At 36.7% G+C, this 19,872-nt stretch overlaps 7 protein-coding genes across 9 annotated transcripts in view; 2 read left to right on the top strand and 5 right to left on the bottom strand.

Annotated features, from left to right (window-relative positions):
• Positions 1-148: 148 nt before the first annotated feature.
• LOC109587722 (uncharacterized) lies at positions 149-2,322 on the bottom strand. The gene is made up of 2 exons (XM_020003946.1): positions 1,530-2,322; positions 149-676 (listed from the first exon to the last, which is right to left on the bottom strand). Exons 1-2 carry the CDS (start codon positions 2,273-2,275, stop codon positions 334-336), a joined length of 1,089 nt encoding a protein of 362 aa, XP_019859505.1. The 5' UTR covers positions 2,276-2,322; the 3' UTR covers positions 149-333.
• A 64-nt stretch (positions 2,323-2,386) lies between these two features.
• On the top strand, positions 2,387-11,133 carry LOC100637279 (cilia- and flagella-associated protein 99-like). 3 transcript variants are annotated; one of them, XM_011410861.2, is made up of 26 exons: positions 2,387-2,429; positions 2,486-2,626; positions 3,185-3,259; positions 4,453-4,522; positions 5,757-5,851; positions 5,902-5,955; positions 6,013-6,071; positions 6,951-7,042; positions 7,438-7,496; positions 8,382-8,408; positions 8,465-8,545; positions 8,606-8,674; positions 8,721-8,758; positions 8,810-8,855; positions 8,918-9,006; positions 9,123-9,237; positions 9,328-9,417; positions 9,469-9,610; positions 9,663-9,715; positions 9,778-9,918; positions 9,973-10,056; positions 10,121-10,200; positions 10,329-10,429; positions 10,483-10,532; positions 10,934-10,989; positions 11,040-11,133. In XM_011410861.2, the coding sequence occupies exons 2-26, from the start codon at positions 2,501-2,503 to the stop codon at positions 11,056-11,058; spliced, it is 1,911 nt and encodes a 636-aa protein (XP_011409163.1). In that variant the 5' UTR covers positions 2,387-2,429; positions 2,486-2,500; the 3' UTR covers positions 11,059-11,133. The 3 variants fall into 3 exon arrangements, with proteins under 3 accessions (XP_011409163.1, XP_019859485.1, XP_019859478.1); XM_020003926.1 differs by lacking the exon at positions 2,387-2,429 and adding an exon at positions 2,958-2,968 and having other exon boundaries at positions 2,536-2,896; XM_020003919.1 differs by lacking the exon at positions 2,387-2,429 and adding an exon at positions 2,670-2,896 and having other exon boundaries at positions 2,610-2,626.
• A 62-nt stretch (positions 11,134-11,195) lies between these two features.
• Positions 11,196-12,887, bottom strand: LOC105316066 (protein asteroid homolog 1-like). Its single transcript, XM_011410868.1, has one exon. The coding sequence runs from the start codon at positions 12,885-12,887 to the stop codon at positions 11,196-11,198; it is 1,692 nt and encodes a 563-aa protein (XP_011409170.1).
• Positions 12,888-13,075: 188 nt separating this feature from the next.
• On the bottom strand, positions 13,076-14,776 carry LOC105316071 (protein asteroid homolog 1-like). Its single transcript, XM_011410875.1, has one exon. The coding sequence runs from the start codon at positions 14,774-14,776 to the stop codon at positions 13,076-13,078; it is 1,701 nt and encodes a 566-aa protein (XP_011409177.1).
• Positions 14,777-14,976: 200 nt separating this feature from the next.
• LOC105316076 (protein asteroid homolog 1-like) lies at positions 14,977-16,680 on the bottom strand. The gene has a single exon (XM_011410883.1). It carries the CDS (start codon positions 16,678-16,680, stop codon positions 14,977-14,979), a length of 1,704 nt encoding a protein of 567 aa, XP_011409185.1.
• A 74-nt stretch (positions 16,681-16,754) lies between these two features.
• On the bottom strand, positions 16,755-18,646 carry LOC105316086 (protein asteroid homolog 1-like). The gene has a single exon (XM_011410892.2). The coding sequence runs from the start codon at positions 18,620-18,622 to the stop codon at positions 16,841-16,843; it is 1,782 nt and encodes a 593-aa protein (XP_011409194.1). The 5' UTR covers positions 18,623-18,646; the 3' UTR covers positions 16,755-16,840.
• An 80-nt stretch (positions 18,647-18,726) lies between these two features.
• LOC105316090 (charged multivesicular body protein 7-like) overlaps positions 18,727-19,872 on the top strand; it is a 2,666-nt gene continuing 1,520 nt past the window's right edge. The window contains exons 1-6 of the mRNA XM_011410898.1: positions 18,727-19,149; positions 19,290-19,415; positions 19,455-19,528; positions 19,593-19,655; positions 19,711-19,718; positions 19,810-19,851. Of these exons, the coding sequence (XP_011409200.1) occupies positions 18,727-19,149; positions 19,290-19,415; positions 19,455-19,528; positions 19,593-19,655; positions 19,711-19,718; positions 19,810-19,851 (736 nt within the window). The remainder of the gene's footprint in view (positions 19,150-19,289; positions 19,416-19,454; positions 19,529-19,592; positions 19,656-19,710; positions 19,719-19,809; positions 19,852-19,872) is intronic.

The following is a 19,872-nucleotide window of genomic DNA, read 5'->3' on the forward strand; positions in this document are numbered from 1 at the left end:
AGTATTGATCATCATACACACGAATGTGACAAAATGCTAAGGAGACACATTCTTTAATTGAGTTAGCACTGTGTTATCAACAAAGCTAATAATTCACATGCTCCCACCAAGAAAACTATGTCAAGCCTTCTCTTATTAAATAATATTATTAGTCTCTTTAATTATAATCAGTAACTGTGCATCATAATAATAATAATAAAGAACACAACAATAATGAAGGTTAAATAAAGAAGAGAGGGATTAGCATTATAATAATGACAGCCAGTTAATCAAGTATTATGATAATAATATAGAGGGGATAAAGTGACACAGTTTGTTGAATGTATAAGTCTATTATAATACAATAACAGCAAGTACGATACATAACAATAAACTTAGCAGTACAGAGAATCTGGAGCTAAGAGAAGAAGCAGCAGAGACAGCTCTTCCAGGAAAGGTTACTACCGGAGGACCAGTTGCTGTACTAGTCATTGGTCTTGTAGTAGGAGGTTGAGATGTGGAAGAGCTTATTGTATTAGGAGTTCCATCTGTTACTGGTGGCCCCTCTGTTGTTGGTGGAGGGGCAGTTGTGGGATCTGTTATAGGCGTAGCCATTGTTGCTTCTTTGTCACTGACGCTGATGTAGTTCGAGCAATTTATGAACTTTAAGAGTAACATTTTTTGATTATTACCAACACTAAAAAGAAGATAAATAGAATAAGAATTGAGCTTGTGATGGAATTACAATACAAATATGTAGTCACATACATGTCACTTGCTGTGACTTGCAGCAACCAATTACATTGATTGACACCACTGAATTAAATCTTTTACTTATGATTTGTGCACTGTTAGTAAGCTAATCTTTATTATCCACACATTCATCATATGCTGTAGCAGTCTCTGTAATGACTGAGTAGACATTGTATTTTTTTTGTATAGACTATAGAATACATAAAACACAAGAAAAGAGGCGCCAGCAATTTGATAAGTACACTACAGCTCATTAATCACAGTATTCACAGTATACATTATATTTTAATTATGTATATATAAGTAAAATTCCAAGCCCTTTCTTGTATCACAACTGTTATATTAAGTAACAGTTTATACTAGTAGTTACTGTCCTACTGTATAAGGTAGTGAGAGACTGAGAAGCAAGCAAACAACAGATGGATCGACTAAGCTCTGTACTTGCTAACTAAATTCATTATGCTCCATATCACGACTGTTTGCCTGTGCTAAGTTGGGAATTGGCATTGCAAACTGAGTAGCTAAGTGCTATCATATTCATTCACGACGGCATTCAAGAGGCAGCTATACTATACAATATATCCCATGCTACACTGAGGTGGGAATAAGCAACTGATGACCTACATAGATTATGGAGTAAGCCTGAGAAATTAAACCCATACAAGCATTATGGCAAGCTTCATGGCACCCATACAAGCAAAATTGGCACTAGGGGAGGTGAGATAGTTATGAGAATGCAAAAACAAGTACATGTGGTTAAAATGTGGTGTTAATATTGAATTATAGTAGTAACTCACCAGTTCATCAATGTAGTACAGACTTCTCTAGTAGCATTCAGTTCAGCTCTGGTCCCTTGCTCAGAGCAGCGTCCAACAGATCCACACAGGAGCTCTGCATACAGTGGAAGACATATTTGTCTTCCAATCTCAGTAGTGAATGTAGTCTCAAATTCAGACACGTCGTTTTCTACTTCTTGCAGAAGAACGTGCATCCATTTGGTGATGTAAGAGGTAGACCAGCCAGAAAGAGAGTTGCAATAGTTGTAGTTGTAATCGGTAAAAGATGTAACTGCATGACAGGATGTCAATGAAACTGTTGTAGAAGCAGATAGACCACAGGAAGGCTCATAATTGATGCATGGGTGGCTGCTACAGGATGAGGTCGAGAAAGAGACAGTTTTATTGGTTGTCGTCGCTTGGTCGCAAGGAGGGAATTCTTCCCTGCATTTCTGAGCCAAAATCCAATTACCACAAACCTCAGCCTGGGTTCCGTTACCGGTTCCCTGCATCTCATTACTGACCCCTTGAGACCAATAGCCAGCTATCCTCTTGTGCTTTATGGCCAAGATCTTGTCTGAGAGTAGAACGCTAGGTACATCATAGTTCACTATTCCGCTGCAGCTACCGAGTTGCTGGCTGGTTGGAAGGCTGCAGGAGTCTAGTGGGCCCAAATCAAAGGCGTGGGTGCTGACTGTAGATACAGGACTAGCTTGAGATAAGGGGAGAAGAAGAGAGAGGAGCCCAAGGCTGAGAATCATGATCATACTGCTAGGCTTTTTTGAAGAATATCCAGTTGCACGTTGATTTGATGCAGGCGCAGGCGATGGAACTCTTCTTATATAATTATCATAAAACCACACCCATTTTTATGGCGTTGCATAGCAACTATACAAATGGCGGACTTGAGCTCTTAGACTAGTAAATACAATTTTGCTTATTTTTGTTATTTTAGGTCATTTGTTTGCTGGTAATAGGATATTTTTTAGATCATGTCATCATCAGAGCTTAGAAATGACATAATCAATCATTGCTGTAGGATTCTCTCATCCTTCAGGCCTGATAGGATTGCTATTGAGACACATCTTAAAGAATACCTTCAACTAGAGACAAGTCTTGTAAGACCTAATCCAGACAATTATATTGTGTAATATAATGTAGATAAATGAGACGATGAATTTATAATAATTTTGAAAAGAACTTGTGACTGAAACTAGCACAATTATTGATAAAGCATATATACCCCATAGTATAATTGTTCTTCACATTCAAAATGACACTACTCACACTAGTAGCACTGTTAACCTTATATGTACATTTTGAGTTTTGTAGCTAACTATACATACATGCACGTGTGGTTCTGCAGTGTCACTAAAAGCTTATCAAAGGTAAATTTGAAGGGAAAGTCCACAATAGTGTGTTATGAAAATCATTACTCTCTGTTATTAGAGACAGCCTGGGTAAGCTGAGAAAAGCATGAAACCATTATTTGTAGAAAGAGCACTCTCAGTTCATTGATTGCATAGCTTAGTGTTGGTAGCATTTACTATATATAAGTACTTATTTATAATGTACAGCATAAGTACATTACATATCTACAGTATATGCATATACATGTATATACAGTGAGTGAGTGAATTTTCTGTTACATGTCTATCTCTATTTTTGCATCATAGGATCTGTCTGATAATGAGAAGGAGTTTCTGTCTGAGGTTTTTGGAGGCTGCATGCGTTTCAGTCCTTTACTGAAGGTACTGCTGCTATAGTGAGGGAGGGGCACACTTTTGTTATTTTATTTATTTTTTGTCCTGGAAGTGAGAATGTGAGATTATAGCAAAATATTTTTCACATTTTAACAACAAATTATTTTATCATTAAAGCTGTACCATTTATACAATTGTTTGATACTTCTACACTATGTGTACATGTACCAATGGAACTAATGGGTTTTTTGCTTGTCACGGATTTCGTGACAATGGAACTAATGGGTTTTTGCTTGTCACGGATTTTGTGACAATGGAACTAATGGGTCTTTACTTGTCACGGATTTCGTGACAATGGAACCAATGGGTTTTTACTTGTCACGGATTTTGTGACAATGGAAGGAATGAGTTTTTGCTTGTCACGGATTTCGTGACAATGGAGGGAATGGGTTTTTGCTTGTCACGGATTTCGTGACAATAGAAGAAATGGGTTTTTGCTTGTCACGGATTTCGTAACAATGGAACTAATGGGTTTTTGCTTGTCACGGATTTCGTGACAATGGAGGGAATGGGTTTTTGCTTGTCACGGATTTCGTGACAATAGAAGAAATGGGTTTTTGCTTGTCACGGATTTCGTAACAATGGAACTAATGGGTTTTTGCTTGTCACGGATTTCGTGACAATGGAGGGAATGGGTTTTTGCTTGTCACGGATTTCGTGACAATAGAAGAAATGGGTTTTTGCTTGTCACGGATTTCGTAACAATGGAACTAATGGGTTTTTGCTTGTCACGGATTTCTTGACAATGGAACAAATAGATTTCTGCTTGTTACGGATTTTATGACAATGAAACTAATGGAATTTTGTGTTGTTACTAATTGTCCTGTTAAAGCAGTGTACAACAGTACATTATACACCGTCTCATCACACATGCATAGCCACTTGTTATTGACACTTCATGTTAGGATTAAAAGATAGCGGCATCTTGTACTTATTTAACTACAATGTGCTTTATAACTTGCATATCTTTTGTACAGTTTTATTTTTAAATTGAGAGAGGGGGAGAACTGTAAGGATAAAGTGAGAAATGTGGGATGTTGCATTTGAGAGGAACAGGTTAATCATGCTGAACACCCCGCATGGAATATAGACATAATAATTATTTAATGCATGCCTACCTCTCTCTCCCTCTCTCTCCCCCTCTCTCCCCCTACCTCTCTCCTCTCTCTCCCCCACTTTAGGTACTAGTAGACAGGTATTATGCCAGTAATGTTGGATTGTGTCTTCATTCTGACTCTAGTCTTTATCATGGTGAGATAGCAATAATCTCCCTCCTTTCTTTCTTCATATTTACCTCCCTTGTTCCTATTCCTTTCTCCCTTCTTACTGTTTTTATAATGATAATAAAAATAATAATAATAATATTAATGTATTGTATATCTGTAGTATTGTTGTTAGTATTTTTGGCATGTATAAAAAATACATTAATTGTGTTTACTAATTTCAAAACAACCCTGCACTATGATAATAATGATTATATACATGTACTTAACTTAAAATATCATAATCCAAATACCAAGAATATGCTTCATTTTGTAATGAAATAAGGCCACATATAATAGGTACACCACCTGTATAGTTATCATAAGCATTATACTAACAGTCATACACAATGATACACTATACAGTCATAGTCATGTGTCATGTGTCATGAGTTTTCATTATGCATGATGACTACTGATAAACTAGAAGGGTAACATACTGTATGCAATGTACTGGTTATTCTGTTTTCTTTAATAAATGAAGTCACAGTTTCTCCCACTTTATTGTGTCTTGACAATTGACGTAAAAGGATCCATTGTTGCATTATTTACATAAAGCTCACCCAATCATGAGACCATCAATGAGTCAATGGATTGTTTTGTTGTTGACACTTTATTCATAGACTGGGAGCACTTTAGAATCTAAATAATGTACTCAACATATCATCACCTACTTCACAACATGTTGTAGCTCCTGGTTGTAGCCATAGAGAATTTCAGACTATTCATGCATGAGTCTTTTATATTGTATATAAAGGATTAGTATTGTGTACAATGTACATGTACAAGGATGATGATGAAAAATGATGATAAATTTATGGGTTGTTCTACTAGTATTTCAATACTATTTACACATAAAGTATTGTTTATTATTACTATAATAAATAAATAATGATGCTTCTCATACTCTCTTTGTGTGGCTCCTAATACTCAATTAATGCGAGCAAGTACATGTGCATGTACATGTACATGTACATGTGTGTGTGTGTTCACTTCTTATTGATTTTGTGGCTACTCTTGTTTAACCTCATCTCCTGGCCCCATGGTATCATTCATGGCTCATTTGTTCAAGGATTAAATCAGTTTGTCACTAGGAATTATGATTGTTGAATGGGCCATTGATCATTTTACTCACTCTCTCACTATCATTCAATTAGCTACTAATACACTCTTCTCTCTCCCCCCCCTCTCTCTCTCTCCCTCTTTCTTTCTCTCCCTCTCAGTAATAAGCTATTTGATATTACTGAGACTAGAAGAGGTTGGCATCCCACAGTTAAAGAGACTCCTGGAAAGTCAGAGCACGATCAAAATTTATAAAGTAACACATTTATGTTTTAGCAAGTGACATGATTTTGCAAACATTTGCAGTTCTTGAAATTTATCCTGAGCCATGATAATTTACATGGCTGGATCAAGGATGAAGTAGGAGCCATTAAAAACTCTATAATTTTACTCTTTCTCTCTCTCTTTCTCATACAGTTATGTAAGGTGTATGATGAAGCGTTTATTCATGATCATATCCTACTCCAATTGTCAAAGTGAGTCTGACAAAAAGTGCAAGCATACAGACATATGTACATTGATTGTAGCACACTGCATTAAAGAGATGTTAAAAATCCTTTAATGTGATTGTTTTTAGTTACTCTGTTTCTATATATTCTATCAGTGATCATCATAGTGATGTGGGCAGGTGTACTGTATATCAATAGTGAGGGAGGGGGTCTTACACTATGGCAGTAGTAGTAACAGCCAACTGATCATAACTTGCTGTGTCAGATAGTTGCTCTGTGCTGCCTTTGTTATTAGTAAAATCCCATAGTGATAGCTTAAGTATACAGTACTTTAAGTAGCACTCCAATTATATCCTTATTTGTAGTTACTGATGTAGCATGCACTTATGTGTGTCTTGATGCTTTGAAGAAAGGAAAGGAGACAAGAGTCTTCTTGTGTGGTTTGTTAATATATGATAATATTATTTCTGCTTTTCACATCAATTGGAGCCCATGTAAACAGTGTATTATTGTGTCTGTTTTAACTCTCTATGTATATGTATGTACAATGTACATATAAATGTTGGTATTTGTCACTTCATTACATGAGAGTATGCATGTACTTGTCATTAGTGCTCAATCTTATACTTGATCTACTGTACTGTATGTGTATGTCCATAAATCTGTTGTTTGTCCAACATTTTTATTATTTGATTGTATACTAAATACTGTTATTCATTGGATGTGTGAGTGTTTGTAAATGTTTATACATAACATGTGTGTGTGTGTGTGTGTGCCTTCGCTCTTTCTTATAAAGATTAAGTTACATTTGATTGCTCACACAAGCACTAGTTGTCATTAATTTGTACATGTACATCTTGATAGTGTTATCCCTCTCTCTCTCTCTCTCTCTCATTCTCTTATTAGTCATGAAGATCAATTGGAGAGATATATTCAACAGCTAGAGTCACAAGTGAATCTTAAACTAACAACACATCATTCCACCATCCCACCAACAAGTAATCGCACATGCATGTCATGTATGCATACAAATATACGTGTGCATTACATCATAGTCCAATTCTAAATTTATTCATTATCTGTACTGCATTATTCATGAGTTCTCAGTACTCTAAGTTAGTGTATTCAATGATGGGATTTCCTTTGCCTCTCCCTCTTTCTCTGGTTTCCTTTACTTTTCCTTATTGTCTCTTTTGACATTCATCTCCTCTCTCTCTCTTTCCTACCTCTACTTTATCCTCTCTCTCTCTCTCCCTCACCCTCCCTTTCCCTCACCCTCCTTCTTTCCCTCACCCTCCCTCTCTCTCCCTCACCCTCCCTCTCTCTCCCTCACCCTCCCACTCTCTCTCCCCCTCTCCCTCCCTCTCCCTTTCTCCCCCTCCACTTCCTTTAGCAATTAAACCATTCAATTTAACTAATCCCAAACCTCGTCTTGTTCCCACGCCAGAAAAGGTAAGTTACACATGTACATGTATTATATATGGACATTATGATACACTGATGCACATACAAGTACATGTACTTATTCAATGGAGATACTGCATTGTATAGTGTAATAGTAGACTTGTGTAGGTGTATGTACAAACCCTTTATTAATATTTGTGAAATAAATTAGCCGTGAAAACCACAGACGACCTGTTGTTGCTGATTTTGTGATACACAGCACACTCCATTACACTTACTACAGGAAGTCTAATGAGCTCAATATATTGCATAGTGTCTGTATGACTATAATTAATGATATAAGGATAATAATAGGAATGTACATGTACAATGTATATGGATATTATGGATGTACATGTGTGTTGTTAGCACATTTATGTTGTGTAGAAGTTTGAGCTAATTCTGATCAATTTTGGATTTTTTACAAATTTTTAAAGCTGCTCAAAAATCGGGCCAAAGACAGTGGTATTTTGTCAAAATTGGGCAGCAGAGAATTATTTGTTTTTAAAATTATTTCTGATAAATGTTGTGTAGAAATGACCACTCTCCTATTATGTGAATGATATTCTAATTTCTATACACAATCTCATTGTTATTGATAAGGTAACATCCCTCACCTTATGGCAGTTGCAATTGGTGATGTGCCTATGTATAGTGAGGAGGATGTTAACATGAATTCGACAATATTGTAATATGCTTGTTGAATAGAGTCAGCACCTTAGCTTCACATGCTCCTTCACATACAAGAACAAGCACAGCATTTGTATACGTGCACAAACAAATGTCCTTTTACAATTATACATGCATATCTCTCTCTCTTTCTTTTTTCATTATTTAATTGTCTCTCTTTTTACTCTTTACTCTCCCTCCTTTCTTTCTTTTTTAAATTAAAAGATACCTACAATTCCTCCTCATAAGCCAGTAAGTTTATATTAATAATTGTGATAAAACAGTTTGTCAAAATGTGTCAATTCCAGGTTCCTAAGAGTATGTACGTCCCACCTCTTGAATCAGAAAAGATAGCACTAATGAGAGACACACAGAAATACAGAGCAAAAGTAATATACAATTATATAATTTAATCTCTTTTATGATACAAGTACCTCTTTTTCTCTCAGGAGAAACTTGAAGACGCTAATTCTTCTCAATTTTCTTGTGCATATACTGAAAAATCAGAGAAAACAAAAGTGAGATTAGATCCATGTAAAATGTACAAGTACTTTTGTCTTTTAGAAAGTTATTCAGCAGATAATACAAGAGAGAGAAGCAAAGTAAATAAGTCGTAATTTTATTTATTTATTTATTTATTTATTTATTTTTAGAGTAGAATATGAACCAATTCGACCAGTCCCTGTCCCTGTAACAACAGTAATTAATAATGCATAAAGCATGTAGACATGAAACGCTATCACTCTAATCCCTGTTCATAGAAAGAAGCACCTTCACTGAAGCTAAACACGACGGCCATTTTGAGGGAAGGAGCAAGGATACAGAAATTGGAAGAGGAGGAGGAGAGAAGGTGAGCTAAAAATGTTTTAAAATTTATTGGTTCATAATACTAAAATTAAAGTGATGATTCATCAAAATAAATTTTATTTAATGCTTAATTGCTTATACTGTACATGTACAATGTAGGTTAGCTGGGCTAGAAGCTGGTGAAAGAGATACAGCTGATTATTTTAAATGGCAAGGGGAAGTCAAAGAAGAGACAGCAGCTCGAAGACTAGCAGAGCAAAAGAAACGACATTTAGTAAGGAAAACATAATAGTGCTAATATACTGTATACCATCATATCATATACAGAAATTCATGTATTAATCTTTATAATATTCTCTATTAGGAAGGACAGTTAAGCTATGAAGAGGCTATCATCGCCAAGCAGACCTTTATACAGGAGACCAAAGACAAAGTTGCACTCATGAAGGAAGAGGTATTTACCCAGTAATGACTGCAGTACTTGTATATGTGTATCTCTGTATAGTCTGAGCAGTTTATGAGAGAATATTTCAAAAGAAGGGATGATGAGAGAAAGGAAATGAGACGTCTTGTAGAGGCAACAATGCTAGGACACCAGAATGTAAAGGAAGCAAAAATTAAGCTCCAACAAATGAAGCAAAGACTTGGTAAGCCTGACTGTACAACATGAGAATGAAGGGATTCATACATTGTGTGTAGTTCAAAAGATGGAGAAAGAAAACCAAGAACTTTTGAAGAAAGCACTAGAAGAAGTTGGTTAAATTTATTATTTTATTTAATAGTATAATGTATGTACATGTACATGTGTGTGTAGGAAGAAGCAGAAATGAGGAGAAAAGTTGAACTGATCCAACAGATTAAAGCAATGGAAAGCATCCCAGTATCACGTACCAAATTTGTCGACTTGACTGAAACAGGAGGACAGGGACTGTTGTCTGAAATGTCAGTGGTTGAGGTACCAACAAATTTAACATAAGATCCTCAGCATTACGTTGCTATATTGTTATAGTTGAGGGAGAGACTGGCTTTATTAAAGATTGCAAAAAGCGAAGAGCAGGAGAAAAAGAAGAAAGGAATTGCAGCAACAAAAGAGGTACAGTTATGACTATTATACGATACTAAGTTTTGAGGCTGAGAATTTCTTCATTCGTTTGCAGGCTAAGGAAAAGCTACTTCAGGAGGCAATGACTACAATAAACAGACACAAAGAGGCACAGGCAGTCACAGATAAAATAAAGTAATTATAAAGCATTAATGTGTAAATGTATGCATACACAATGTATGTGCATATATAGCTGTATTGTCTGTGTCTAGTATGTGTATACTTTTACTGTCATTTATGGATGTACATGTACATGTATGTAGAAATATCAAAGGGAAGGATAGCAATAAAAAGAACTTAAGTATTGCTACTAAAGATAAAGAACTTAATGACTTGCAGGAAAAATTAGAATTGAAAAGAAAAGGTATATCTACATGTATTTTTGTATAATTAACTTTATTGACAATTTCATTGTAGAAAGAGAAAGATTAAGGCAAGAAAGTGCAGATGCAACAAGACAAAAGAAGGTATGCCATACTGTAGCTTCAGATACTATTGCTACTGTACGTGTATTTGAAGCAACTTTGAAAATTTCTGCTCAAAAACCAGGCTAAACACCCTGTACAAGAAGGGACTTTGGCCAATTTTTCCAAAAATGAAAAGAAGAGAATTCTCCATTTTATAACTTTTTATGAAACATATACATGTCCTTACACGTATGTTATGTTTTAAATTTAAGCTGATTCCGATCAAGTTTGAATTTTTTATAAATTTTTAAAAGTTGCTTCAAATGCCATGTACTATATTGTAGTGCTTGTCAGCTCATGAAGCTCATGCTGTTTAGCTCACTTAGCATTCTTTGTGGGAAAACCCCTGCCTCTATAACCATTCTCCTAGCAATTTTTCATGATGAATTATTTTAATTTAGAACCTTGCATTATCAAATCCTAGTACTCCACTTTCACCACTGGAGACACTACTGAGGTGCACACATTTCATTTCATTTTTATGTTAATTTTGATTTTTCACTGTAGAGCTGCTGGATCTACGTAACTAAAAACATTTTAATACACTTTATTTTTTATGTAACTGAGAGTATAATAAGTATTACAAAATATCAAGGTTAAATGTTTGAGGAAGTACTAATACATGTACTGGTATAATATCTTTGTTAAACAGAGCATAAGCAATCAAATGCTTTCGTTAACAGTTTTAAGAATCTTTGTGTAGAGATGCAAAATTTCTCCACTGGTATTATCAAGAATTATACGAAACTTGTCATGACTCATTTGTGAATAATAAGTGACAAATTTACCATCAAACAAGTTAGCAGGTGACAGATAGGGCAGTGGTAGAGCTAACACTTGGTTAAGCAGTATAGCATCATGATAGACACACTGCCACTGAGCATAAAGATGAAGAGCTTCTAGACTAAAGGCTGGAGTGCATGGAGCAGCAGATTTATGAAAGCATTTAGCAAAAGATAAGACAAGTGCCTTTAAATAAATGTCGCCTCTTGGTATAGCAGCCAATTTTGCCCAAAAGATGACAGAAGCAACTGGTAAGTGCCATTCTTCTTGAAGCAAAGACAGAGCATGAGAACTGCACATCAATGTTTTATATATTCTGTTATGTCGTTTCTCCTTTGGCTCCAATTTCATTTCTGATATCTCCATTGGGTCACTGTGACCTGATAGATGTATTTGATCTTCTATTAACTTTGATCCTTGCCTGATAATTTCTGTGACATGACTTCCCTCAATCAGAAGGGCGTAAATAACTAGCCTTATTGGCCTACTGATGATCATGCTAGCTGGTCTTGTACAATCGTCTGGAACAACACGAAGAAAATTGACTCCTCTGATGAAAACAGCTAGCAATGAAGGTGAAAACATGTAATCTTTATATTGCTGAACAATCCAAGGTGGTATGGATTTCCAATTATCAGATCCAAAGGCAATAGATATCTTGAATTCCTCGTAATTAAAAGGACACTTTATGTCGTACTTCTTCCTTGATTTCTCAAAGCTCTGCTCAAATTTTTGGAGCACTTCTCCGCCATCGTCAAGTGATGAAATTTGATACTTTAAACCAGTCAGCTTATGACACTTTTCAAGAAATTTGATTGTTGATTGTAAATCTTTTCCGCGATAGCGTGAATTTTCCCTAACCAATCTCTTGAGCTTTGTTTCCTCTACCAGATTAGGTAGGGTATCATTTCCAAGAAAAGCAGGAATGGCATAGATAAGATCAGGCTCAATATTTAGACTGGCAATAAAACTATCTCTCTTGAATACTCTTCCTATGACAGGAGAACCTGGCTGACTCCATGCAAGTTTAGATAAAGGTATGTATCCCTTCTGAAGTGGTGTGATGAAATAATCAGAATTTTCCCCAACTAGATAGCAGTCATATGCATTTGCTAGAGAGACTGCAAGGTGAGTATGGTCTCCATCTGCAGGATGCACCCTCACTTCATCGCTTTGGTAATTGTGAAGTAATTTAAGAAATGTCTGCAACATCAATAGTGAATGTACACTACTTGCATGATATGGTTCAACTTCTTCTTCTAGCTGAACTTTCCATATTGTGTCTTGGACAACTTGTCTCCTGTGGAGGAGCAGATCCATTTTATCTGTTTGCCTGATGCCATGAAAGACCACGTGTATGGGGCTTACATGTTGGGCCAGTAACGTGTTAATGAGATTTTCGAAAAAGTGCCTCATTGCAGGATACTGACCACCAAACTTCCAATCAAAATGACCAGGTAATTGATAAGGGAAACTAAGGCCATCAAGTACTATTGGACATCGAGAGACATTTGTACTCTTCCAGTGCAGGGGAAGAGAGTCCATGTATTTGGTTAGACTTGTAATCCCCATGATATTAATGAATAATAATGGGAGGGGCTCTAGATCTAGATCAAATTAAATAAAATTTATATTTTCTGAGCTCTACTAAAGAATTATTAAAAATATAAGCAAAAAAATATACAGTTAAACTATTATAATACAATAACATTTACTGGTATAGATCTATGTCTTTAAGTTCTTAACAGAGCATAAAGCAATCAAATATTGTCGTAGACAGCTTTAAGAATCTTTGTGTAGAGTTGCAAAATTTCCCTGCTGGTGTTAGCAAGAATCATGTCAAACTCATCGTTGCTCTTTTGTGAATAATACGTGACAAGTTTACCATCAAACAAGTCAGCAGGTGACAGATAGGGCAGTGGTAGAGCCAATACTTGGTTAAGCAGTATAGCATCATGATAGACACACTGCCACTGAGCATAAAGATGAAGAGCTTCTAGACTAAAGGCTGGAGTGCATGGGGCAGCAGATTTATAAAAGCATTCAGCAAAGGACAGGACAATTGCACTTAAATAAATGTCGCCTCTTGGTATAGCAGCCGATTTTGCCCAAAAGATGACAGAAGCAACTGGTAAGTGCCATTCTTCTTCAAGCAAAGACAGAGCATGAGAACTGCACATCAATATTTCGTATATTCTGTTACGTCGTTTCTCCTTTGGCTCCAATTTCATTTCTTCTATCTCCATTGGGTCACTGTGACCTGATAGATGTATTTGATCTTCTATTAGCTTTGATCCTTGCCTGATAATTTCTGTGACATGACTTCCCTCAATCAGAAGGGCATAAATAACTAGCCTTATTGGCCTACTGATGATCATGCTAGCTGGTTTTGACCATGTTGTACAATCGTCTGGAACAACACGAAGAAAATTGACTCCTTTGATAAAAAGTTCTAGCAATGAAGGTGAAAACATGTAATCTTTATATTGCTGAACAATCCAAGGTGGTATGGATCTCCAATTATCAGATCGAAAAGCAATAGACTTCTTGAATTCCTCGTAATTAAAAGGACTTTTAATGTCATACTTTTGCCTCGCTTTCTCAAAGCTCTGCTCAAACTTTTGGAGTGCTTCTCCGCCATCATCAAGTGATGATATCTGATGCTTTAAGTCAGTCAGCCTATGACACTTTTCAAGAAATTTGATTGTCAATTGTAAATCTTTTCCACGATAGCGTGGATTATCCCTAACCAAACTTTTGAGCTTTGTTTCCTCTACCAGATTAGGTAGGGTATCATTTCCAAGAAAAGCAGGAATGGCATAGATAAGATCAGGCTCAATATTTAGACTGGCAATAAAACTATCTCTCTTGAATACTCTTCCTATGACAGGAGAACCTGGCTGATTCCATGCAAGTTTAGATAAAGGTATGTATCCCTTCTGAAGTGGTGTGATGAAATAATCAGAATTTTCCCCAACTAGATAGCAGTCATATGCATTTGCTAGAGAAACTGCAAGGTGAGTATGGTCTCCATCTGCAGGATACACCCTAACTTCGTCGCTTTGGTAATTGTGAAGTAATTTAAGAAATGTGTGCAACATCAATAGTGAATGTACACCACTTGCATGATATGGTTCAACTTCTTCTTCAAGCTGAACTTTCCATATTGTGTCTTGGACAACTTGTCTCCTAAGCAGGAGCAGATCCATTTTATCTGTTTGTCTGATGCCATGAAAGACCACGTGTATGGGGCTTACATGTTGGGCCAGTAACGTGTTAATGAGATTTTCCAAAGAGTCTCGCATTCCAGGATACTGACCACCAAACTTCCAATCAAAATCACCAAGTAATTGATAAGGGAAACTAAGGCCATCAAGTACTATTGGGCATCGAGAGACAATTGTACTCTTCCAGTGCAGGGGAAGAGAATCCATGTACTTGGTTAGACTTGTAATCCCCATGACATCAATGACTAATAATGGGAGGGGCTCTAGATCTAGATCAAATTAAATAAAATTGATATTTTCTGAGCTCTACTAAAGAATTATTAAAAATATAAGCAAAAAATATACAGTTAAACTATTATAATACAATAACATTAACTGGTATAGATCTATAAGAAAAATATATGTCTTTAAGTTCTTAACAGAGCATAAAGCAATCAAATATTGTCATAGACAGTTTTAAGAATCTTTGTGTAGAGTTGCAAAACTTGCCTGCTGGTGTTAGCAAGAATCATGTCAAACTCGTCGTTGCTCTTTTGTGAATAATATGTGACAAGTTTACCATCAAACAAGTCAGCAGGTGACAGATAGGGCAGTGGTAGAGCCAATACTTGGTTAAGCAGTATAGCATCATGATAGACACACTGCCACTGAGCATAAAGATGAAGAGCTTCTAGACTAAAGGCTGGAGTGCATGGGGCAGCAGATTTATAAAAGCATTTAGTGAAAGATAGGACAAGTGCCTTTAAATAAATGTCGCCTCTTGGTATAGCAACCGATTTTGCCCAAAAGATGACAGAAGCAACTGGTAAGTGCCATTCTTCTTCAAGCAAAGACAAAGCATGAGAACTGCACATCAATATTTCGTACATTCTGTTACATCGTTTCTCCTTTGGCTCCAATTTCATTTCTTCTATCTCCATTGGATCACTGTGACCTGATAGATGTATTTGATCTTCTATTAGCTTTGATTCTTGCCTGATAATTTCTGTGACATACCTTCCCTTACGCAAAAGTGCATAAATAACTAGCCTTATTGGTCTACTGATGATCATGCTAGCTGGTTTTGTACAATCGTCTGGAATAACGTGAAGTAAATTTACTCCACTGATGAAAACAGCTAGCAACGAAGGTGAAAACATAAACTCTTTATACTGCTGAACAATCCATTGTGGTATGGATTTCCAATTATCAGATCGATAGGCAATAGACATCTTAAATTCTTCGTAATTAAAAGTGGGATTATTTACATCGTACTTTTTCTTTGCTTTTTCAAAACTCTGCTCAAACTTTTGGAGCACTTCTAGGCCATTGGCAAGGGATAAAATTTGACCCTTTAAGCCAATTAGCTCACAATCACACTTTTCTTGAAGAAATTTGATCGTCACTTCTGAAAGTTTTCCACGATAACGTGGATTATCCCTAACCAAGCTTATGAGCTCTGTTTCATCTACCAGATTAGGTAGGGTAGCGTTTCCAACTAAAGCAGGAATGGCATAGATGAGATCAGGCTCAAAATTTAGACTGGCAATAAAACTATCTCTCTTGAATACTCTCCCCATGACAGGAGAACCTGGCTGACTCCATGCAAGTTTAGATAAAGGTATGTATCCCTTCTGAAGTGGTGTGATGAAATAATCAGAACTCTCACCAACTAGATAGCAGTCATATGTATTAGCAAGAGAGACTGCAAGGGGATAACAGTCTCCATCTGCAGGATACACCCTAACTCCTTCACTTTGGTAATTTTTAAGTACTTTATGAAATGTGTTTGCTACCAGTGGTGGACGCGGATTCATTTCCTGGTGTTCATCTAGATCTTGACCAAGCAGTTTCTTCCGTATGGTGTTGTGAATTTCTTGCCTTCTGCCCTTGAGCATGTCCATTTTATCTGTTTGGTACACACCATCAAAGACCACGTGTATGGGGCTCACATTTTGGGCCAGTAATGCCTTGATGAGATTTTCCAAAGAGTCCCTTATTGCAAGGTACTGACCACCAAACTTCCAATCAAAATCACCGGGTAAATTATGTGATAGGCATTTACCATCCAGCACTATAGGACATTTAGACAATTTTGCATCTCTCCAATGGGTCCCGGATGAAAGAGAATCAATGTAACTGCTTAGCCCTCGGATCATAGCGTAGATCTATGCTCGGATTATGACGCAACACGCACAGTATATGTTGCTAGGAGGGGCTAATCAATTAGATCTATAGTTATTAAAAATGTATTATTCATAATTCATCTCTATCTATAATTAGCAGTAAATCTACAGTTATCTAGATACTCAGCTTGCTCTAAGAAGCAATAGGTTGAGGTGGAAGCGGCATGTTTTTGTTAACGATTTCAAAAATATTTTTATACAGGTGTTGATTTTCATCATCCAACTCTGCAGTGAGCATGTCAAACTCCCTAGCATTTTTCTGAGAGTAATATGTGACAAGTTTGCCATCAAACAAGTCAGCAGGTGACAGATAGGGCAGTGGTAGAGCCAATACTTGGTTAAGCAGTATAGCATCATGATAGACACACTGCCACTGAGCATAAAGATGAAGAGTACGCAAATTAAAGGCGGGAGTGTGCTGAGCAGCAGGAAGAGATTTGTGAAAACATTTTGCAAAACACAGGATGAGTGCCTTGAGCCTAATGTCATCAGGTGGTAATTTAGCTTTCTTGGCCCAGAAGATAATAGAACTAATTGGTAGGTACCATTTTTCGTTAATGGTATCTAAGGTTTTACCATCGCATTGAAGAGCTGCATAAATTCTATTTCGTCTCATCTCTGTTTCTTCTGAAACCATGTCTTCAATTTTCACTGCATGAGAAGGATTAGCTGGTACTTTTATTGCTGTTTCTAATAAACTATGCACTTGTCTGATAACTTCAATTATCTCGACTTTTCTTTCTTTTCCAACCAAAATACTATAAATTTCCCTTCGTATGCTGTTACTGAAAAGTGTGCTTGTACATTGTGAGCAATCATCTGGAACCACCCGTAAAAAATTTCTCCCATATACAAAAACCTCCAATAAACTGCTTGAAAACAAAAAATTTTTGTAATTATCTACAATCCATGCGGGGACTTTTTCCTTGTGTATTGACTGATGAGCAATTGATTCGCTGAACTTATGCTCATCAAATGGCGTAGTATCTTTGTACATCACATTCGCTTTCTCCAAATTATTTATAAATGTTTCAACAACAGGCTCTGTATCAACTTTGCCTTCCATTGCTTCATCTTCATCGTCTTCAATGACATTTTCAAGAAAACGAATAAGCTTCTCCATGGTGCTGCCTTTGTGGTGCAGAAAATCCATAACAAGACGAATACCCTTTTGGCTATCTCTATGCTCTTTGATGGCAGCTAAGAATAATGGGCATGTTTCAAGGAGGTTAGGTAGTGTGTCATTACCAGCAATTGCTGGAATAGCATAGATAAGATCATGCTCAAGGCCTAGCGCCTTCATAAATACGTCTCGTCTGAAAATTTTCCCCCAAACAGCAAAACCCGGTCCTCTCCATTCAAGTTTGCTGAATGGAATATATCCTTTTGGAAGGCCATAAATATAGAAATCAGAGCTCTGCCCTACCAGATAGCACGTGTGTTTTCTAGCGAGGGAAACTGCAACTTTAGCTACATCTTCATCAGCTGCATACAGTATTATTTCCACTTTACTTTTGTATTTTTCCATAACTTTCCTCAAAGTTTCGGTTGTTAATGGTGGGCGTATGTTTCTCTCGTCAGGCTCACTAATTACCTCACCTTTTTCAAGAGACTTTCGTATTGTATGCTGAAAACCTTGTCTCCTAGTGCGTAAAGCATTCTGCTTTTCTGCAGGTTTGGCTCCATCAAAAACTACGTGGATTGGACTGATACCCCGTCCAATTAATGTATCAAAGAAGGCTTCGATTGCATCTCTAAAAGCAGGGTAGTTCCCACCAAACTTCCAGTCAAAATCCCCATGCATGTGATAGGGGATACTGCTGCCATCCAGTACTATAGGACAGTTGCGTATTTCTACTCTTTTCCACTTCTGAAAGGTAACTTCAACGTAGTTTGTTAATCCTTTGATTCCCATTGCTAGCTTAGCTTGCTATGCTCGCTCTAGATCTAGTCCAGGGCGTGGTGGTGAAAATCTAGGTGGGGCTGGTTATTGGTTAATTAATAGTTATTATATTTTAAATGGCGTGTGAGTTTAATGTCCCTGAAGAATGGAAAGACGAGGCGAGGATGCATTTTCTCGTCTCTGATTTCTCTCCAAGTCATGAGCCTACCCTCTCAGATGATAGAGTGAAGTTCTGGCGAGCTCTCATTCGTTCCAGCAGTCAAGAGCTTCACAAGTGGACATTCACCAAGAGAGAGCTCTCGCAAAGACTAGCATGGCATCAGTTTGAGCCAAAATGTCTACCAAGACTTCTAGACGTACTGGAAAGAGCAGGAGAGATAAGGAAATTGGATAGTTATCGTTTTGATGAGATGGGATGGACCGAATGGAGTTTGAGATTAATGTCAACACCAGTGACATGGGCATGGAAAATGGCGTGGCAAAAATCTCCCGATCAGTCATCTCAAGATGTAGTCTATGTATTAGTGCCGGCCGTAAAGGTAATGGGTGTGGCTTGAAGTGACCAATCAGATGTCGGAAGTCACATGTATTTTTGTAGGAGTTATGCGAAATTGTAGTCTCTACTCATCATCATAATGTTATTCATATTTCTACTGATTGCCTCATGACACATGCTCAGTTTAAAGACCTCCTTAGAAACGTAACCAGTGCAGGAGTAAGTGATAGGTGCTTGCATGCTTTAGAGTTGCAACTTCTCGAGGGACAGAAGATCAAAAGAGGTCACATGTCAGCAGATACAGATGAGGTATGAATGTTTTGCTGATAAATTTTAGAGCATGCGTAGGTCATAGTAAAATTTGCTACCAGTCCAAGTGGTAAGGCAACACCAGTGAGTGAAATTGACATTGGAATACTTAGGTATAAATCCTCAGTTAAATTTTCAGTATAATACCTCTACTATGTATGCTTGTATCTATTATAGTATAATGAGAACAATTACTGGGATGCAAAAGAAAATAGACAATGGAAATGAAGAAATACAAAAGTGTGTTATTAGTTATTTTTTTGTACTTTAATTGTTGTTATTTATACTATTAAAGATTAAAAGGTAGAAGCATCGAGCTAGTAAGAAAGGGCCAAAAGAAAGAGGTGGCTTGACTCTATTTATTTATAGTTATGATGATTAGTTTGATTTTCAGGCCCTTGTTCTCATGAGAAGAATGACAGTTATTTCAAGAAATGTATCAAATTTTGAAGAAAAA

The sequence above is a fragment of the Amphimedon queenslandica genome, unplaced genomic scaffold (assembly GCF_000090795.2).
Source record: "Amphimedon queenslandica unplaced genomic scaffold, v1.1 AMPQUscaffold_13513, whole genome shotgun sequence".
NCBI classification, from domain to species: domain Eukaryota; kingdom Metazoa; phylum Porifera; class Demospongiae; order Haplosclerida; family Niphatidae; genus Amphimedon; species Amphimedon queenslandica.